The sequence below is a fragment of the Lagopus muta genome, chromosome 23, assembly GCF_023343835.1.
Source record: "Lagopus muta isolate bLagMut1 chromosome 23, bLagMut1 primary, whole genome shotgun sequence".
NCBI lineage: Eukaryota > Metazoa > Chordata > Aves > Galliformes > Phasianidae > Lagopus > Lagopus muta.
Window position 1 is genome coordinate 4,972,726 of NC_064455.1, and position 22,247 is coordinate 4,994,972.

Sequence of the window (22,247 nt, forward strand, 5' to 3'; positions counted from 1 at the left end):
GATGGGAGAAGTTTGCTGCACATGTTGGTTGAGGGGTTGAGAGGAAAGTCATAACTTCTCTGACTGCAGCTGCTTGTAGTGGAGGCCATGTGGAATTTCATGGCATTTCTCATGCAGGCTGTCATTGTAGAAGATATGAAAATTAGCTGTAGAAAGGATAGGAGTTGCTGCATAAATACTTGATTGAGGCAAAGTTTCCTGCTTCTTCCTAGGTGTAGCATTAATGGGGACATTTCTGATGTCTAGTGTGAGGGGCAGGATGGCATTGGTTGCCTTCTGAACTGCTTCTTGCTGCTGTTCCAGGGATACCTTCTACAAAGGAACATAGGAAACTCAGGATGTGAAGAGATGGTTGGGTTTGGTTGTTTTTTTTTTTTTCTTCTACAATTTCTGAAAGTCCTGGGTGCCCATGGAAACATCTTCAAACAGTGTGGAATCTGTGGAAAGACTGAGGCCAAACTTCTGCCTCAATGTCGTGCCCCTGTGCACAGACCATTCTTCTCTTTAAGCACCCTGTAACTACAATGCATGAATATATGCTTAAGGGCAATTTTGTTTCAGGAGCACTTAATTCCCATTGTCTCCTCTGGGACGTGTGCACTTGCTTACAGGTAAGCAGACATGTAAATGTTGCCCTGAATTAAAATCAACATCTGCAGAGTGGAGTCGTCCTGGTGCGCGCTGTGAGCTGAATCCGAGATGCAAAAACCTTCACTCAGGACAGATCTGCTCAAAATAAAAAGCACAGGCTTTTGGTAACTGATCCCTGGGTAATGATGAAGCAGTGTGTGGTGGTTAGCTGGGGAGAAAAACCACCAGGTTCTGTTTTCTGTTTTTAGTAAAACTCATCTGTACGTTGCTTGGTGTTTTTGGGGACGTCGGCGTCTCCATCAGCCATTGCAGCTAAGTTGCACAGTAAAACTGTGGCACTCTCCTTTAATTCTGTGCACAGCTGTATGGGAACTACTGAGTCAAAGCCTGAACCTCTGATTGATCGCCTGAGCCATGAGCCAGCCAGAGGAGCACAAGTGAAGGCAATTCACCTGTGCTGCTGGAAGGGGTGGAGCCAGGCTGCAGCCCTCCTAGACCTATTTCAGAGCTGGCTACCAGTGGGGAAGGATCTTGTCTGGAGATCCCTCCTTCTGGTGTTTTTTAGGTGAGCCCAGCATAAGGGTAAGCCTTCCATTTATTCTCTCTTGTTATCATAGTCCACTTTGCCTAACTCTCTTGTTTATTTTGTGGTTGTAACATCCTAATATCCATTGATCATACAACAGCAAAACTGTCTGAATCCTAAGAAAAAACTGGAAGCTTTAAATCTGTAATAAACAGCAGCAATTGTTCTTTCAACTTGCGTAGACAATGGGTTTTATGCTGGGAGCTGGGAACTGTTTCTTTGCTGACATCAAATCATCTGCCATCATTGGCAAGTGCATGAATTTTGCCAGCAACTGAACATTTTTGCTTTAATAAGGTTCCAAAGGCAGAGCATGTCAGCTTTCATTAGTCAGTTCAATCTGTTTGACATAAATATTGGAGCTCACCGAGTTGGGGATGGAATAAGAGCAGTGAGGGAGGTTCACTTACTGTCTCTGTAAGTTGGCTGGGGGCAGATTGAAGGAGAAGCTGCTGGGGTGGGACTGGCTGTGCTGGCCCCTGGTTGGCGAGGGTGGGTGGCCCCAGTGCTAAGGGTTGTTCAGCGGAGCTGTGATACAGGAGGTGAATGGGATAAATCTCTGTAGGTGTGCTTTGTGAGGCATCACTTGTCTGTGTTGCAAGCATCTTTCTCATGGAACAGGAAAAAAGATGTAACTGCTGTATAAAAGATGTGGGATGAGCGTCTGCGTGAGTAAGAAGGATTAGGCTTTCTCTTACAGCTTTCTCTTACAGCAGCGCGTTTGTACCTTATGTAAATCTATTATGTAAATCACCTTAGCCTTGTGTGGGGAGATGGATTATAAGTTATAAAACTGTGATTGTTTGTAAGGAATGTACATTAGTTCTTGGGCTGTGTCAATATAGTGAGAGGGATTTGGTGTCTGCCATCTAATAAAGCGTTACAAATAAAACATTACAAAAGTAAGTTCTGTAATAAAATTAAGTTGCCATTTAGCTCTGAGTCTGCAAGGGGGGAGGGCAGAGATGCATATGGAAAGTGGCATTTCTGCAGTGTTATGCTGGATGGAGTACATGAGTAGTTCCTGTGGAAAGCCAGGAGGGGTTGCAAGCCCAGGATGGGTTTGCCCAGCATTAGCTGAACAGCTGTGTAATTGACTCAACCTCTGCATGTCCCTTCCTAAGGAGCTGTTAGCCATTCTCCTTCTGTCTCTTGGGATTTCCCAGCCCTTTCAGGCTATGCTGTGTTGGCCAGGCGGCAGCTGCCCTGCTTGTTGCTGTGTGGGGAGGTGAAGGGCAGTGGTGAGTGTAATCTTCCTCTTGATTTTCTTCCAGGTTAACGGGTTTCCAGCTGCCTGCTCCTATAGTGAGTACGGGGGTCGTGCTGTCCTTGTGGCTTGTGAGCGACTATGCAGTCAGTGCTCAAGGCTTCCAGGCAAACTATGAAGGTAAGTGCCCAGTGCAAACCTGTCTTGAATCATGTGTGCATCCTCTTATGGCAGGATGAGAAGCTGAAGTGTGGAGTTTATACCACAAGAAGTGTTTATACGCACATATATACCCATGTGCCAATGCTTAATCTAGGACAAAACACCCGATTCAAATCTCTCACCCTTTACAAGGGGAAATGCATTTTTCTCCTTTGCATTTGTGCTTAAAATCTTAGTCCAGCAGCAACTCCAGAGTGACTGAGGCAGGAGTGGAATTTGGCAGTGGGATCCTCAAGGCTGCAGCCAGCGGGATTTATGGGATTTACAGCAGAGCTCATGGGGAGCGCAGAGGAATGCAAAGGATGTTTAGAGGTTGCAGCACTTTTTTTTCCATTCTCTTTGCTTTTTTTTTTTTTTCTTCATGCATCTCTTCCATTTCTCTTGGAAGTCATGAAATGCCTAAAAGAACTGTTTGTCCTCGAAGGCAGATTGTGGCTGTGTGAGCTGGGGCTGCTGTAAAGGACAGGTTAACCATGTCTAAATTGGAGTTGCATTTACGTTAATTATTGAACCTAGAATATTGTCTCTGTCCCTGTAAATGTTTTTCTTAAGTTCTCAGCCTTAATGGTAATTTTTGGTAATGAGTCCTACTGGCCAATTACCCAATGCATTAAACCAAGCAGATGCCTTCATTTAGATGATGATTTGATCTCTCTATGTTTTTTGCACTTGACAATTGTGCGGGTTCAGGAGAATTCTGTTTAAATACTCTCTAATTTCTGTTTAAACACTTTGCTCTGCCTTGAGGCAGCGGAGGCTTTGCAGAGAACAGGGGCGTTTTATTACTTTCAATGGTTGATGTTGCAGCAGGTGTTGAGAGCAGCCTGGCACTGCCGTGTGCTGTTGTCCAGCTCAGAGCAGGCTCTGGTTGTTCAGAGGAGGAGAAGCAATCCCATCCCATTGATGGGACCTCTGGTAGAAGTCCACCATTATGCTTGATAAACACGACAGCTCATGGCTCCCAAATTTGGTGACAGAGGACAGAGCTGTTTTTGTACCTTCCTGACTTTGAGAATTCATTTTTTTGCCATTTAGTTGCACAGCTCTTTGCACTCTCCATCCTGTTGCTGGTTAGCCTGGTTCCACCAATTGCCCTTTGCCCAGGCAGCGCCAGCCATGCTTCTGTGCCACAACTTGTTCTTACATAGGAAGTTCTGCAGATAAAATGTATATAACTTCATTTTCATGAAGCTGTGTTCTCCTTTCTTCTCTGCGGTACCTTCCTGCCTTTGTGCCTTGCTTGTGACCTTGCTGCAGCAGGTGTTCTTGTACACAGCTTGCTCCAGGGCTGCCCTTCAGTCACATGTCGTAAATTTGCTAAGGAGGCTTTAAAGCAGATAACAGAATGCATTGCAGGGAAAAAAAAAAAAGGTTTTTCAAACTTGACAGAACCATTGAGTGACACAGAGCAGATGGAGGCTCGCTAAAAGCGTGGCGTTGCGCCTCCCTCCCAACAAGGTGCTCATATGTAGATTTTTGTTAACTCACGGTAAAGGAGGAGATAAGCCAGCTTTTGATAAGAGGTGCATGCTCTGCTGTAGTGCTGTTTCAGCTGTTGGTAATCCACGACTCGGTGAATAGCTTGTGATTCTATAATTCATGCTTAAAGACAGAACAATGCATCAGAGTCCTTTTGGTAAATGGCTCCTTTATGATCTGCTATCAAAGCACGCTCGTTATTTGCATCCTCCCTGTAAGCAGGCATTTGGAAATGGTAACAAAAGATCTCGGGAACCCCTTTTTTTAAAGGAAGGAAGTACATACATGGGACATTGAAGTGATAGGAAAACATTGCACATAAGCTGCTGTCTGCTCTGTCCTGGTCTTCTGGGAAGCAAAGAAGTGGAGGTTGGCTTTATCGAAGTGAAGGTCTTCCTTATTTATCTAATTAGTATGAGTATGCGTGATGAAGACCATTTATAAGCAATTTATTGGAAGCAACAAACATCTGCTTAGATCTGTGTATATGTTTATTCATTTCTGGCTGCACTTAAGCCATGCACTTCAACTGGGAAAGGGAGCACTTGCATGCACAGGTGGCAGAATGCTTGCACCGAGAACATGTAGAGATGCTACAAGAACAGATGGACAGAGCACATTTCTGAGAGCCTGCAGAGCCCTTTGTGAGCCCCAGGTATTGCTGGTGCCAGAAGGGCACTGGAATCTGAAGGACTGCCAGCTCCAGGACTGCCATGCTGCAGCATTGCTTGAGTGTGTGCTCCTCTGACTTGTTTTATACACACCTATGCAGTGCTACAGGATATTCCTGAACTCTCTCTTCCTCTCATTTCCTCATCTTTGTTCATTTGGTTTGCTGTGTGTTGCCAGCTTGTTTGTTTTCATTGTCTGATTCCTCCTGTTCTCCAATCTCTTGATGTTTGTTGTGATTTTTTTTTTTTTCTTCTTCTATTGATGTCAACTGTTATTTTGAAGCCCAGTATAAACACTAAGGATTTTACATTCATTTTCCTGCTGTGGAAGGCAAACAGGCTGATGTGATGCTTCCCCAACACAGCCCCCTCCTGATGGGTGGAACATGTGCTGCTGCAGGGTGCAGAACTCTGTTAGAGGTGCTGGGGGACAGCTTTGGGGACATGGGTGCTGCTTCCAGCTCTGGCAGGGGTGTTCTGCAGGATCTCATGTTGGTCCAAGTCTGGATTCCAAGTTCCCGTGGTGTAAAATAAGGTCAGGATGGCTTCTTGTCGTACACACTGCTCTGAGCTTGCAAAGGTGGCGTTCAGGAGCTTCTCTATGGCGTGGTGGCAATTTCCCTTTGTGGTTAAACACTTCTCAGGGTTCCCAGCCAACCCTTGGAGCCCTGTGTTCCGTTTTCAGGAGAGCTGTGAGGCAGCAGCCATCAATAAGCAGAGCACAAACTGTACTGGGATGTGAATCTTGACCACGTTGTCTTGTGAATAATATTCTTGGGGACCGAGGAACCAAAAATGACCGATGCCTCCATTGATTGCTTCCCCTGAAGGATGTCTGAAACTAATATTAAGGTACATGCCTGCATTACAGTGTGAAATTAATTGCAATCACAGCTGCCACACACCTGATGAATACGCAGTGAGTTGACATTTACAATAAATTGGGCAAGTCTTTTACAATAAGAGGAAATCGATACACATTCCACATCACTTCCTCAATAATACTAATAACACTTCATGATGAAGAGAGGGCGGGTTATTTTAGCTTATTAATGTAGGTATAAAATAACATTACGTTATTATTTGTAAACCATTACCTCTTGGCTGCCTCACTTTAGCACTGAGGGGATGAAAAATGGCAGAGGACTTGAAGAAAGATCCCTGAAGCTGCTCTTCATCACACATGACTGAAGAGAGCACTGCTATAAAACACTTCTGCCCTGGCTTTGTGCTCTGTAGCCACAGAGGCTGGAGGCGTTTCATGGAATCGTAGTCACTCAGGTTGGAAAAGAGCACAAAGATCATCGAGTCCAACTGTCAGCCCATCCCCAGCATGCCTGCTAACTGCATCACTCAGCATCCCAACGCTGTGCCTGGGGTGTGAGCAAAACAAGGAGGCATACAGAGGATAGATGATGTTCTAAGACTGCTGGTGTTCTTTTCCCGAAAGCAAAAGTTCATTTAGAAACTCAGGCCCTGGAATGAACCGAAGGGTTTTGGACTCTGGACTCCTCTGCTTCAAAAAACTGCTGTGTGATGCAGTGAGATGGAACAGTAGGTGAAGATTTTCCTTCCCAAGACATCGCGTTTGATTACAGCTGCAACAAATTTGATAGCTGCAAACACTGAGTGCCTGATTGAAAAGAAACAATTACGCCTAGAAGAACACTGCTTATTTTAAGAAATTAGAAGCGTTTAAATACAGAGGGAAACAACCCCAAGTCAATGGTACTGTTTTCCTTCGTAATAAATACCCTCCTCTTTCTCAAGCACAAATATTTCATTCTTTAGAGGGTTGTATGGGGAGTTGTGCGTATATATTTAGATAATGCAGTTTAAAAGTGGGTCCTGTCCATCTTTATCCATTGCTTTTCCTAAATTTGAACAAGGTTTCTTGACTGTTGTTCTGGATGTGTCTTCACTGTGCTCTGTGTCTCTCTTTTCCCATCTGCCATTTGACTTCACAGTGGCAACTGCCCCATTAATGAAGTCGCTCTGATTTCTGTCTTTAGCAATGAAGGATGCAGAGTTGGTGCAAAATGTCCAAATCAGCTTCTGATTGTTCAACTCGGGGCTCCCAGAGGGGCAGAGGGAGCTGCCCGGGGGGGTGCAGAGGCATTGGGGTGACCCACACTGCTCAGGAAGCGCTCAGAGTATTTTCTCCATCTGGGAAAATAAATTTCAGGTCTGCCAGCTTAGAACTGAACAGGCTAAAATCTTTAAAGCTGTAACAGAATGTACTTTTTACGCCAATTTTCTTTCTGAGCAAACACCGCATTGGGTTCATTTAAACATCCAGCTGGGTCCCAGCTCTCTCAGTACCTGAATCATAGCAGAGACACGCTGGGTGCTTGGTAAGCTTCCTCAGTTGGTGCTTTTCTTTCATATTGAGGCAGAGGAATGTGAATCCTGCAGCAAAGCACAGGTTAACCCTTGCTCTGGTGGCAGTGGGAAGGATGGAAGCTGAGGGTGCTGCTCTGCTGCTTGTTCTTCTATGGAAGTTTGCTGTTGCCTCTGTGCTGTAGCTGCAGTCGGAGTGATAGATGAGGTCAGACTGAAGGCAGCTCGTGGGCTGATTCACTTCCAAAGTGATTTAAGCTAAATGGAATTAGTAATGTTTTAAATATGATCTAAATGCCTACCCAAGGTCTGAATGCAATTCAGCTAATCCGTTTTAAAAATAATTTGCTAATTTTTGCGTGTAGCCCACCATATGGAGAAGCAGTGAAGTAGCAGAGGACAGCAGCAGATGAACCAGAAGTTTTCATCTAATTCTAATTGCTCTATTAGAGTTTATTTTGCTGCAGTAACTCGCTTAGAGCACTCAAGCCAGCCAAAAAGATCAGCAGCTGAGATCCTCGCTTGGCCGTGCTGGCTGTGTGCACTTGTCAGCAGTACTTGTTCTTAGTGGGTTCACAGCTAAGCTGACTTGTTTGGGTCACACTGCTGTTTCCCAATGGCTTTAAAAGAACTGATTGTTTTTAAACCAAGACACCCCCAAACTGCTGTTGTTTTGGGGGTTCATAGCATTGCACTTACAAATGCATACAGAGTGCAGTCAGAGCAGTGCCAAACCATGCAGCTTCTCAATCAGTGCACCGTGCTGCGCTTTGCTTCCTGCTCGTGCAGTGTCAGTATTTGGAGTACATGATAAACCAAGACACCGAACGAGCTGTGAGGCAACGTGGTGTTGTCAATAACATTGAGTGGCAGGGTTGTTTTACGAGTGACTAGAAGAGAGTTTGCTTCACAATTAGATTTTAAGCATAGCATTGGATTTGTTCTGTCTCCAATTAAAGTGTTTTCTGTGAATGCAAAAGATGTGCTTGGCAATAGGTTTACATATTGTATGGTTTCAGATTTTGTCTGCTCTTTGGAATTTATCCAGGATTTCTCAACTCTGTAGCTGTGTCCCTGTTTGTTATCAGCTGTTCACAATGTGCAACTACTGTTTCATTTCATGTACCATATGCATATTGCACACAAGTGATTTTCATACAATCATAGGATCGTTGGAGTTGGAAGGGACCCCTACAGGTCACCTGGTCCAACTCCTCAGCAGCAAACAGGGACACCCACAGCTCTGTCAGGTGCTCGGATCCCCTCCAGGCTTCCTGCTGCCCCTCTCTTCTGGCCTGTGCCAGCTCCATGGAGCTGCTGGCAGCCTTGCAGGGATTTGTTCCTTTGAGGAATGTTTGTTTGCTTGTTTTTTCTTATATTCAGAATGGGATGCTTTAGAGAAATAGCTGTTTTAAAAGCATTTTTCAAAGGATAAAAAGTGAGTACAGGAGCAGAGGGCTGAGCTCCCCTTACTGTATGTGTTAACACGGGGGCAGGGCATGACCCATTCATTGAGTTTCACTGTGCCCAAGGTCAATAATAAAGCTTGCAATGAGGACTGGGTGTTTTCTGCATCTCAGCACCCAGCACGGCAGCTGTGCCCACTTTATTCCAAAATTGAAGCACCCCTCGGGGGATCTGGGGTAGGAAAAACCAACCTTCCTCTTCTTTCCCTTTTTAACTATACAAAAGATTTTTATTACTTAAATGAGCTCCCAGCAAGTCTGCCTTAATTTACTACTAATTGATTTTAAGACTTGAAAGCTGTGGAGCTTATTAGCATTTGCTGACTCAGCTCCAGCCCTCCCCTCCTGCACACTAGAGCATGCAGTGAGATATTGACCCATGTAGCTGCAGCACTAAATGAAGTTGAGAGAATATTAAATGTCTCATATTGGCATTTGATTTGCATATGCAAATGAGATCAATCAGTGCAGACGCAGGAGAGCAGAAATAACGTGCTGCAAATAGGATCCTGCATTAAGCATTCAGACAAACATGGAGTGATACTTGCTCAGCTGCAACATGGGGGTCACTTTGCTGTCAAGCAGGTCCCACTGTTCTCACCTAACCACAGCTGCTCAGTTACTGACCAGTTTCAGAGATAAGTGTGTGGAAGTGCAGAAAGTACGAAAGAAAAATTGCAAGATCTCTTATTGCTTCTGCTTTGCTGGTGGTGAGAGGTGCTGCCAGACCTGTGGTGCTGGGAAGGAGCTGGAAGCAGCACCTCCAGGAGCTGCACATCCCCTTGATGAAGGTGCTTGGGAAGGGCTCAGATCCTGGCTCCCTCCTGGCAGACCTTCATTTTCCTTCCTTTTTGCTCCTTTTTTTTAATTCTTTTTTTCCCTTTTGCATATAATAGAGCCATTTCTTTTCAATCAGGGAATCTATTTGCAGAACATGTAGTTGTTAGATGCGTTTGGTTTTGTTTCAGCATACATTTCCATAAAAAGTCACCACTAATGAGCTGTGTGAAAATTGCAGACTTGCTGCCAAGGCAATTTGGTTAAAAGGCTTGTCTGTCCTTCCTTGCCATTCCATCATGCCCAGTGCTCGCCCAGGGATGGCTGTGGTAGCAGTGAAGGGGGAGGTGAGGGCTGGGGTGCCTCTCTGTTCTCTGAAGAAGTCCCACTGCTGCTGTTGTTGCCCCTCTGCTGTCTTATTTTATGTATCTCTGTGTGTGGTGGTGGATTTTAAGATGTATTGGCCAATTTGTAGTTACAGCCCACACAAGGAGTTTTTGGTCATTTTATCTCCCAAATTGACCACTGCTGAAATTCAGTTGATCGAAAATCAGAACCAGTTCCTTTTCTGGATATTGGTGTAAGGGATTCGACCTGAACCCAACATCTGGTCTCGCTGTCCCTCTGTAGAATGACATTCCCAAGGACAGAGGTCTGCATTCACAATCTGAGCCATTTTCCATATACTTGAAATCAGAGTTCCTTACTGTGCTTCTCTTTGAAGCCAATGAGGTTCCATTTAAGGGATTATCATATTTTAATTTGCTTTGAGGATGTTGCACAGAACTCACAGAATCACAGAATTGTAGGGGTTGGAAGGGACCTCCAGAGATCATCGAGTCCAACCCCCCTGCCAAAGCAGGTTCCCTACAGCAGGTTGCACAGGTAACTCCCTGCACCGCTGCTGGGGATGGAGGTCTTCATCGCTCCAGGATCTGCTGCTTACACCTGCTCAAGTGAGCAGAGGTTTGGACATCAGTCAGAGTCCTCCAGCCTGGAGGTGGTCCTCACCCCTCAGGATTTGCAGAGGTGATGGTTCAGCTCTTCTGGTTGTGCAACTTACCAGCTGGTTCTGCCTTGGAGTCAGGGAACAGGGGGCTGCTCCTTGGCTGAAGGGCTTGATTTGTCTCTCCTATGCCAGCTGAGACTTTGGCAAGAATCCTCATCTTTAACTGCTTACACTGGTCTCTAATGTGTGTTTGTTTTTTTTTTTTTCTTTAGTGGGATCAGTGTTAAAATGTCTCCATCCCAATTTAGGCTCATGAATGTCCCTTCTGATATGCAGATGGGATTGACTTTAGAGGAACTTCTATGGGGGACAGCTGAAAATCCAGGCTAAAGCCGTCTATGTGCAGCAATTTAGATATGGAAAATTAGCTTTAAGCTTAGCATTCTCCATTAGTAGGAGGCTAGTTGACTTTTGATTATGCAGGCAAGGCAATTATTGCAGGAGGAGAGGAGGTGGTTGGGCTGACCAGCCTTGCTTTTAGCAGCTTGCCCTGATCTGAACTCGTCATTCATAGCAGCAATGGTTGGGAAACAGAAAGCAGCTTGCAGAGAGACTGAGGGGAAACTTGCTTGGCTGAGTAACAGAAAACCTATCCCACAAAATCCTCTGACTGGATTTGATTGGATCTAAGCTCCTGCGAGACGTCTCCTCTCAATCTGTTCAAATCTACCCAGTCTGTGGATGGTGATTCCTTCCCCCTTTTCTTTACCAGGTGGTATTTCTTTACAATTTTGAGATTAAAATGTCATCTGTCCAAGCAGAACCTGACTATAATAGAGAAATAGAATGGAAGCAGTTTGCTGGGCTGTCTTGCTGGGATCGCTCTGCTCTCCTTAAGCTTTGGCTTGCTGAGGACTCCTGGTGGATGGCTTCTGTTTTTATTGCAGAAGGAAACTGGGAGGGCTCCGGCCCTTTGGGGAGGCAGGATGTGGGATGGCAGCAGGGGTGGACACACAGGAGTTCCCTTTCTGTGTGCTTGTAGAGCTGAGCAGGGTGAAGCAGAAGGCATTGAGGTTGGGCGAGGGACTGATCCAACATGAGATCAGCATCATGTCGCCATTGGCTCACCCAGAGAGCAGGGCAGGAGTCTTCTGTTCTTTTGCTGCCTGATTTACTATTGGGAATGGGAAAGAAGTGGAGAGCTAAAGCACATCTTACAGTCAGAGGCTTGTGTGCATGTATTCAACTACACAGTTACCTTCAGGAATGCTTAAATATCAGAGGGCTACTACTGTGTGCAGCAAACCTTTTGGTTTAGGCTTTGATCAGCTCATATAGAGTGAATCCTTCTTAATTCAAATTAAATGAGTGTTTAATTAACTTATCTCTGTTTCCAGAAGTGAATGCACATGCCACATGGTGATCTGTGCCTCTGATTGCCGTGCATTCTCACCTTGACTCATGTTTTGATTCAGAAAGCGCTGTGATTAGCTGTCAGCCATCAGAGATTTGAAAAAAACAGCCCCACCTCCTTCTCTTCCCCCCCAGACAAATCCCTTTGTGCTGGCTGTGCTTAATGGAGATTGTTAATTGTAAAGGCCACGAGGATGGGGCTGCTCACAGCTGTTTGCAGCTGGCAGAGCGTGCGATGCTTTAGTGCAGGCACTGTGGAGTCGCTCCAGCAAATGGAATATAGGTTAAAGGAAAATAAAACCATTAGTGGTGTTCACAATGGTGGTAAGGGGTCGGTGTGGCGTGAAGTCCTTTCCTGTACTGCTCAGCTTTGATTGGGTTTTTAGCGAGTCCCCAGGTCATGGATAAGTGCAGGTGGATGAGGCTGTCCCTGGCACAGCTCTCTCCATCGGAGGACGTTGGCAGTGTTTGGGGTTCGGCCTTGATGCGCTGCTCTCAACCACTGCAGGGCTCAGCAGCTCCTTGATTTCTTATATTCATTTTTCTCTTCCTTGACTCAAAGCGAGGTCTTGTGTCTCACTGCAAATAACTCTGTGCAGAGATAAGCTGTGTTGAGAATGGCTCAGCTTCCAATGTACAAATAGCGTGTATGCACTAAAATATTTCCCCTCAGATTTACTGTTTTCCTCGTGTCCCCAAGTATCAGCTGCCTGTACAGTTGTGTTATTGGTTACTGTGCCTGGAGCAACAGGTAGATGGGAACGTGTTTGTAAATGGTGTTAGGCAAATGCCACAGAGAGCTCTGTGAGGCTGAGCAAAAGCAGTGCTGTCTTCAGCCCCACTTTGCTGTTCCTCTCACCCATCAGGATGATGTGTGGCTGGAGATGGAGCTGCTGAAGGCTGCTCCCATTGCTCTGTGTTTATTCTGCAGCAAGTTCTCAGGTGGATAAGGAAGGTCACAACAGCTTTTTGCTATTGAGTCTTCCGTCTCAACCACATCCTGCTATTATGGAGCAAAACCAATGATTATTCAAGCACAAAAAGGCTCAGTGATATTATTATTATTAATAAAAACAGGGCCTGTCAATCAGTAATCCTTGAAATGTGGAGCAAAATAGATACAACCTGGCTTTCTGTCACTGTGTGGAGGTACTGATGGATCTGGTCCGTGTTTCCTTGTAGCAGTGCTGTACCAAGTGCTGTTCTGTCTCTAGAAGATATGAAAGCTCAGTGTAAAAGAATTGTTGGATTGCTTGTTCTTTAAAAAGCAAACAAGCAATAGGACTGCCAACGCTGAAAGCTCAGGTCTGTGTGATCGTGTGATGCTATCCTGGTGGGCTGGAAGGCGAAGGAGACAAAACCCAACGCCCAGCCCTTACAGATTGTTTGATCTCGTCCTCGTTTGTTCAGCTGCTTCATCCATTCCTTCACACACCGACTTGTCTGCTGCTTTGTTTTGTTATTTATTTTTTCGCCTGGAGGAATGGCAGCTGCACACTTGTGTTTCTGTGCCAGCAAAGATGGAGCACATGCAAAAAAAAATGGGGCACGCGTGGCCATGGCTTTTGGCTGCTGCCCAGCACGTGCAAGGTGTGCTCTGCAGGTCGCTGTGCTCTGCAGGTCGCTGCTCCATCCATCCATGCGGCATCATGACTCGGTTACAGGCAGCCTGAGTGCTGATTCTTTATTTTTAGCTCCCACCAAAGCAAATGAGCTGCATTAGGATAGATACCATCTAAACGTGCATGCTGTGAGGTCAGCTGCTTGCTTTGATCGGCTTGGCGATGGTGTTTTCTCCAGGCTGACACAGCTGTGATATTCATTTGATTATTCTTGTTATTTGCATGAAAATTATAACTACTTAGTTGATAACGTCGTGGCGACTGCCTCCTGCCCCCGGGGAAGCACTGTGCTGTGCTTTATCTTGGAGATTTCACAGAGATCTCATCTGCAGAGATATCACTCAGCACTTGGGTTCATCCCTTTGTGCTTCTCTGAGGCTTCCCCCGCCCCACCAGCCCCACTCTCACAGAGCTTTTCTTCGTGCTGCCTTCATAACAGCTTGTCCTGAGCTTAATAAAGGAGTTTACAACGTTGGCAATGAGCGCTGTTTTATAATGTTGGTGCAAATCTGGTGCCTGTCTTCTGATGGTTCAGGTTATCATAACCTGCACTGAGCATTACTGAATCCAGGTGGCAGATCACAGCCTTCTCCTGTGCACATCCCCCCCCATGCTGCTTTTTCTTTTCAACAGATCCCCTCCCAACACCCCGCATCAACTTCTGGCCCTTGGTCTGTTTAGATGTGCTAAAGCAGGGAGAATTGCCTTTGTTACTAAGGAGACAAAAATTAATCTAGTATTTAGAACAAAGATCCTCAGCTTCTCTTTGCATCCATTTCTAACTGGGAAACATGAGAGTTCACTCAAAATGCTTCTTTCTGCTGAGGAGATATAAATACCCATTGCTGCTTTGATGTTATGGCCCGTGTTCTTGATCAGCAACGGAGGATGGAGGGGGCAGTTTGGCAGTTCTGTCATCACTTCCATAAACCATTGGGTTATCTGGAAATTTCCAGCTTAGCATAAAAAGCTCAAGAAAAGAAAGAGGTGGGTATGAAAAAGCATAAGAACATGGTTTTGTGCTAATCCCGAGCTTGTTGCTGTGGGAAGAGGCTCTTTCTGAGCATTTTTCCCTTATTTGTCTGGTTTTTAAGAGGATTAGTCTTTCACATACTCACTTATGTACAGTGTTGCATATGAAATATAGCCAATACACTTCCTTCCCTCCAAGATTTATACTTCTCCTCTGTGCCCCCTTTAAGATACATTATGTGAAGGCAGTCCCTCTTACTTTTTTGGTGGGAAGCTCATTGATTTCACGAATGTTTTTGTTTGGCCTTATGGAGCAAAACGATTTGCAGGAGGAGTTTTTGTTGTTTTTTTTTCTTAACTTTCTTTCACACGTACAGAATTCCTCATTCAAAGACTCAAACATCTGAAACATCTGCCCATTGGTCTTCTGGATTTGGGAGCATCCCAAGGCTCAGCCTTGCACAGACTGAGATCTGAAAGCATCTTGGATTTGCAGAATCATAGAATGGTCCAGGTTGGAAGGGACCTCAAGGGTGATGAATCTCCAATCCCCCTGCTCCATGCAGAGCCACCAACCTCCACATTTCACACCAGCCCAGGCTGCTCAGGGCCCCATCCAACCTGGCCTTGAGCACCTCCAGGGATGGACGGGGCATCACAGCCTCTCTGGGCAGCTGTTCCAGCACCTCACCACTCTCATAGTAAGGATCACAGAACTACCTTGAAATTAACCTTCCAGACACTGCAGTGCTTTCTCAGTTCTGCCAACTAACACAGAGAGCCTTTATGCTAATTAAAATTTCTTGCTGTCGCTGATCTCACTATTACCGTGTTCTTCCCACGTAACCTCTCATCCTATAAAATTAGACCAGCCTTGCAGAAATGCACAGTGGGAGGAAAATGAGTTTTTGGTAGCATATTTCATATCGTAATCTCATTAGCAGTTGTGCTCTACTGTGAATATATGACAGAGTTGTGCATATGTGCTCTTTTGGATGCGCTTATGCTGAGCTCTCCTCCAGCACCCTCATCTGCTCCTGGCTTTGTGGTGCTGCCCTGGGTTTGCCTCTGTGTGCAGAGATGGGGAGGAGTCAGGAATGAGTGCTGTGCTGTGGCACTGAACTGCAGCACCTTGAGTCGGATGGAGGAGTTCCACATCTCAGTAAGCACAGCCTGGGCCACCAGGATGCAGCTTGAGGAGGGTCCCTGTGCAGTTATGGACCCCTTGCAGGTGCTGAGCAGCTTGTTTGCTGTGCCTTTTGGGATCTTAAAGAGCATCTGTAGCAGGGAAAGGTAGCAAAAAATTGTTATTCATTCTGTTTCAGTGACTTTCAAATGGGCGGCTTGGTTTACATATCAGAAGATGACTTTTCCAACTATTGGTGCTCTGCCTGACCTGGGGGCTGGAATCCAGGTTAAAGTGGGCCCTCATCTCTCATTGTGCATTGTCCCAACGTTTTGTGTGGAAATCAAATGAAAAGGAGAATTTTAGAGCTTGAGAAAATGTTATTCATTTGAGACTGCAGGTTGCAGTGGAAGCATGCAGGCTGTGCTACTCCCCAGGCAGATCTATTTTTGTGGGTTTTTTCTCCTGTAAGTGAAGCATCCATTATCAGAAATCCCACGAGAGCTAATTCAAAACAGAGGAGTTGCTGCCTGGCTGACCCTGGGAGGCAGGTAATACCTGAACAATGCTTCGAGCATATAAAAATACCATATAAATGCCATATGTTGTTAATCCTTCTGTTGTCTGCACTGTAATGCATCCTTGTTGTGATGCTCCAGTGACCCTGAGCACCAGGGTTTGTAGGGGGAAGACGCATCCATTGCCTCCATAGGAGCTGCCTGATGGGACCAGAAATAAATATGCTTAGACCAATAGCACTTTTTTTTTCCTAATCTTGTGATGGTTTCCTTCTGACTTGTACAGCAGCTTCCCTGGTTTCAGTAAATCCTTGCTGTGTTTACAGAGGAATTGCTGGCTGTCTTTAACCATCGCTGCTGCCAGCAGTGGATGGGAGGCAGTGCTCCATGCCTTGTGGTCCCAGCAGGTTGGGATTTCTCCCTTCAAAACATCACATGAGATGCTGAAGCTGTCTGAACAGTGTCTGGGAAGCTTCCAGTGTTGCACTGAACAAATGTACCCTCAGCAGTTGCTCTGGTGGAGGCCAACAGAAGCGTTACAGTGTGGAGTTCATTACTGAAAGGATACTTATATAACTTTCTCCCTCCTTTGTGGTAGGGCTGTAACTTCTATAAAAGCAAATCATGTCCTGAATGTCTTTTAAGATGTCAGCAGGAGACAGGACTGAGAATTGGCCATAATCCTGAACATGTGGCAGTTGAGTCCAGCGGTTGCTTTGTGCTTTTTAAGAATGGGAAGGTTTAATCCCCAACCAAAGTAGCCTTTTTCTGCTGCTGCTCAGATCTTTAGCTTGCATAAGCCACAGCCTGCTGTTCTGCTTTGGAATTTATTTAATAGCTCGGTTGTTTGGACATGATTAAAAATGTAATGAATGGAATGAAGCAGTAATAAGATGAACAGCTCATAAAGGACTTCAGCCTAAAAATATCTGCTTCAGCACAGCTACTGTAGGGAAGACTGTGGCAGCAGTCATAGAAAAGTCCACTGCATGAATCTCTTAAAAGTTTCAGTGAGTTACTGCTGACATCCCCCCCTCTGGTTTATCTCTTTACCCTGTTTTTTCCACTCGAGTGTTTTGGCTCCAGTGCTTTTCCTCTGAGTGCCTGATGCACATCCCTGGAGAAAAGGGGTTTTCTTTAGGTTGAATTGCACATCGTGTATTGAGTTGCACATCAGCTGTGTAAATTCTCCTTTGCCAGTACAAGGATTGGAAAGGGTCAGACATCCATGGCTTCCTGGATGTGTGCTTATGTTCAAACTGATTCAGAATGATCTTTCTCTGAGCAGATTTGTACTGCTAAGGCCCAATCGTTCACCTTTAATATACCAATGCATAGGTTTGCTCCTTGTAATGGGACAAAATTCAGATTCTCAGATGCTGGAATCTTGTTTCCCAGGTTCCCAGTCCTCTCTCTTTCATTAATGTGTTCCGAGTGTCCTTTAAAGCAATCTTGTATTGTTTCCATGACAATATTTATACAATAGACGCCTTCCATGCAGTACATCTATGAAAATTCTTCATTTCTATCACCTCTTTGCAGCAATTCCTGGTATATGTGAGGTCTCCTTGATGGATTTGTCCATCACGCTGCTCAGGGTTGGCCTTAGGTGAGCATCCTGCATGGCCATCAGCCCAACCTGTGCTCAGCAAAGTGAGCGCAGTGAAGGAGGGGCATTTCTGCTGCTTCACTGCTGTGTATAAGAGAAGGGCAGCACCATTCCTTGTCTGTCAGCTGGGCCTCTGCAGGTTTTCCTGCATCCCAGCCTTGTTTTCACTAACTGGAATGAGAGCTGCATAGCTCTACTGATGGTGCACTGAGAGCCACCAGGTGTTTCTGTGGCTGAGATCTGAGCGATGTTTGGTTGCTGTTGCAGTGACAGAACGCTTCTCCATCCCTCTCGAACACCCACACCACAAAAAGGTCTCTGCAGTGATGTCCGTGATCCAACATGGCAGCAGGCTGTCCGTGTCCCTGCAGGTCGTGTCAGCTGTGATTTCTGGCTGGTGGTGGGGTGGCTTTTAGGTTTAATTGGTCTTAAGGGCACCACCAGCGCTGCCTTAACGTCAGCTTGTGTAAGTGTCCTTTTAGTGCCCATGACACACGTGTGTGTGGGGAAAGGGCAGTTCTGCATGGCAGCCAGATGTGTGTAACAGATGGTCAAGGACCTGAAAGCAGAATCATTCACACTTCTGAAGAAATTTAGGCACTGGGGAGGTCCCACATGGGGCTAAAAACTTGTTCTCTGCAATAAGTCCATGTTATTGCATGGCTTGCAAAATACTGCTTGTGGCAAATTCTGCAAGATCGGCACCTGTGAACTTAGGAAACAGAACTCAGCCCTAGGCCTGGCTTTTGGGGTTTTTGTGGTCATAATTAGATCACTTCAGCTTTGTTTCCAGAGAATAGGATAAAATCACCTTTAAATATTTTTAAAAAGTCATTTACAACTGCAAATTAATGGTGCACCTCTAGGGCTAGAAAGCAGAAGGCTTCATGATTGATGCAGCTCTGTTATGGCATCATCTTCAAGTTATGTTTGCTGGTTACCAGTGAGCAGTGTGCACACTGAGCTCAGCAGTCCTGGCTGCTTTTACTATTGACTCTTCTACTCAGCAGTACAATATTTCACCTTTCCAGCTTTCAAGGGCGTTTCCCCATGAGCTGCAATTTCACTTCTTTGGTTGGCTGATGTACTGCTCGGAGGTTTTTGTCACGCCTGCAGTATTGGCCATTGTGCAGCACTGAGTAGCTGAGCTTCCTAAAAAAAAGTACGAAAACACGGGGCTGTAAAGGTAATAAATGAGAAAATAAATGATGAAGTGGTTTAAGCATGGTTAGGTTGGTCTGTTTTTTTCGGACATCTGATGTGGGTGGAGCAGAAGTGTGAGTTACAGGTGTTTCTGGCCAGGCATCCTCTGCTGAGCTTAGCAAGATGTGGCACAGAGCTGAAAGCATCAGCGAGTGGCAGTGAGTCCTGGCTGCAGGGACCCCTGCTTGCTGCAGCTCTGCAGATGCCATCCCCCCTGCTGGCTCTGGGGATGCTTCTTTCCCATTCCCTCTCTTTAGAACATGGTGGTTTGTAAATCCCACTGAGGAAATGGACACAGCTGCGAGTTTTGTATGGTTTGCTCCCTGCAGAAGCATGGTGCCATCCTGGTGGGTCCTCTGAGGGCTCCAGAGGGCTGCTGATGTGGGTTGGCTGCTAGAAAGAAGATAGTGGGGCTGTGGGTGTGCAGGGCCCAGGGGCAGCCCTGGCACTGTGGGGTGATGCCTGGGGCTGGGCGCCTCACTGCTGCTATGAAATGTTTACTGGAACAGATGCAGTTGGCTACAGTTCTTGTTTCTGGGTAATCAGCCAATAGCCAGAGCAGATCAATACGCAGATAAACAATGCAGGCTCTAAAGTTGGAAGTGGCTTTTTTTACCGGAACAAAGATTGTTCTCTGTCCAGGGATGGTCTCCAGCAAAACGCAGAGCGGATCAACACTGGCACCCAGTGTCTGGATAGGAGCCGGCTGAGCCTTTCGCAGTGAGGTGCTCTGCTTGTTTCCCTAGGAGTGGTTAACCTTAGTTCAGGGAGGAAGAGAGGACAGAAACGCAAAGCCACCCTCCTGCTCCTGGGAGAAGTCTTTTCAGGTTGCTCTGCAGCTGGTAAATGCCAGTTCAACGGAGCCTTTAAACGTGCACTTAAATCCATTCCTGCTAAGCAAAACACTTAACCGCATACTTTAAATTAAGCTTGTGTTCAAGTGTTGCTGCACGGAGAAGCAGCAGGGCTGGAGCATGCTCACGAAGATGAGCACGTCCTCAAGTGGTTGCTGATGAGGCTGCTGATGCAGGAGAGCATCCTGGGCTGGGGTGGGGGTAGAAGACCTGGGCATGTGCCAATGCCCAGCAGAGGAGTTCTGTGTCCATGCTGCTGTGCTGGGCAGGCATCCTCTGCTGAGCTTAGCAAGATGTGGCACAGAGGTAAAAGCATCAGCGAGTGGCAGTGAGTCCTGGCTGCAGGGACCCCTGCTTGCTGCAGCTCTGCAGATACCATCCCCCTTGCTGGCTCTGGGGATGCTTCTTTCCCATTCCCTCTCTTTAGAACATGGTGGTTTGTAAATCCAACTCTCCTTGTCCTGTTTGGACCAGCAGTGAGAAATGGCTGACATTTGGACCACAATAACTACCTAATTGTGTCTACTTGTGCGCTTACATACTTGTGTAAATATGTGAAAAGGGCTACATCCATCCCGCTGTCAGTCACACTTTATTCCTGAGGGTCGCGTGCTTTGAGAGCTCAAACCTTTGATTTGGTGCTGCAGAGAGCTGAGGTGCAAATAACAGCTTTCCTCTATCCAGCTGTATTCACACGGTTTGCAGCGGGGTGGCACAGTGAGCAGCTCTGCAGTTGGGCCAACCTGGTCGGTGGGCATTAGAGGGGCATTAGAGATCCACTGTGATCTCATTGCTTTCATGTTTTGAATCTTATGCCATTTCTGCAGCGGGGTGATTAATCAAATCTGAAGCACTCTCAGCTCTCTCTCAATGCTCTGGGAAGTTGTGCTGGGGTTGCTGTAGTGCATTGCAGGAGGGGAAATTGAAAACTGAAAATGAATTTCCAAAAAAGCCCTAGAACTACTACTGCAAAGAAGATGGATGGTGAATCATTCTGGTCTGTTATTATCCAGAAGTAACTATCTAGCTGTTTTTTAGTGAACAAAGAAATATTAGAGGGAAAAAATAGTTTCCATTTAGCTTTATCTCTGTTGGCAGTACTGGAAATGAATCATGACATAAAAAAGGATAAAATGAAATGAAGAAGATACCATTTATTTCCTTTTCTGTAACACATACTGGACACGTATTGTGAAGGTTACAACTCTTCGGAACTAAAACAGATTGCACTGAAACACCGCTGGGAGATACTGGAGGTTGGTGGAGGATCCCTGTGGTACTGAGCCCCACAGTTATGGGCAGAAGGGGAGAGAAAGGTGCTGCTCATGGACCCCCACCTCTCCCTGCAGTTCACCCTTGCGCTGGCTGAGGGTTCTGTGCCAACATGATGCTGGTTTTCTGGGATCTGTTCTGCTTAAAGAACCCTTTGCTCTCTTTGGGTTTCTGGGAAGGTACCCAAGGCAGCAGCCAGGAACGCCGCTCTGCCCAGCACTGAGTGTCCATCACTGGGTTTGGGTGCTGCGGTTTCCACCCAGCCTGCATTTGGGAAGTGCAGTCAAAGAGAGACCTTACAAAAGCATATTGGAGATGAACTTCGGAAATGAGTTGTTGGCTGAGCCAACTGGTTTAGGTCAATGGTTTTGTTATTTTGCTTTGTCTATGCAGCATCCTTTCATGGGGATTTATAAATTATTCCTGCTGTAGTAGCAGCACTCAGGAGCTATAAGTGCCTGCTCTGGCATTGACTTGCTTTGCTTTTTTTCTTTCTTTTAAGCTCAGGAATGAAAATCAGTTTTGAGTGAGGAGATGATGTATGATCTCATATCGTAAAAGTTGTTCTCCTTGATAAGATTTCAAGGTTACAACGATGATAGCATTGAAATATCTGTCATAAACTACCATAGATGATTCAAACAATAAAAATGTTTCTCTTAGCTATGTAAATAGGGTAATAGACTGGAATGTGGTAGCTAGATGTGTTAAATGTTGGGGTTAGTTTATATTCAAACAATGCAGGGAGGAAATAGAGCTGCAGATTAATTTGAAAGGAAGCAGGGAGGATTCCTCTTCTGAATGGCGAGAGAAGTAGGGATGGATTTGAGTTTCTGTTTGAAGGCATCTGAACTGGTAACGTAACTCAGATGTATCAGTGTGATGAGCAGAATGAGAAGCACCTCTGGGTCTTTTGCCTGTTTTTCCTGACAAAAAACAGCCCATGGGGTTTTAGGAAAGGCTGATGTAATTAGCCTGAATTTATCTTGATGGTGGGATGCTGTCCAAGGATGCGTTGAGTCACATCTAATGACTTAAAACCTACTAATTAATTTCGAATGAACTGGAACGAGGAGACATGGCTTGACGAGTGCTAGGGTTTGAAAGCTTCTGATGTTGGGACTTTCCAACATAGTGATCCCAGGTGAGGGGCTGAGAAAGGGCAAAGCCAAACGGGGTTCAAAGTGGAAGTCAGGGAATGGTGTGAAGCTTCTGATGGTTGTCAGCTCCGGCTGCTCTGCAACAGCTTGTACGTTCGGGTGGTGGAAATCGATCCAACGCGGTGTTTCCATTTCCAGTTTGTTTAGCAGTTTTCAGGCTCTTGGCACAATTGCAGCCATGGTTTCTCCCCTCGTGAGCTCAGGGCCTCG

At 45.8% G+C, this 22,247-nt stretch overlaps 1 protein-coding gene across 2 annotated transcripts in view; it reads left to right on the forward strand.

The window, feature by feature from the left end:
• CSMD2 (CUB and Sushi multiple domains 2) overlaps positions 1–22,247 on the forward strand; it is a 229,936-nt gene that overhangs the window by 28,961 nt on the left and 178,728 nt on the right. For both annotated transcript variants that reach the window (XM_048969227.1, XM_048969228.1), the window contains exon 4: positions 2,452–2,564. In XM_048969227.1, the coding sequence (XP_048825184.1) occupies positions 2,452–2,564 (113 nt within the window). The remainder of the gene's footprint in view (positions 1–2,451; positions 2,565–22,247) is intronic.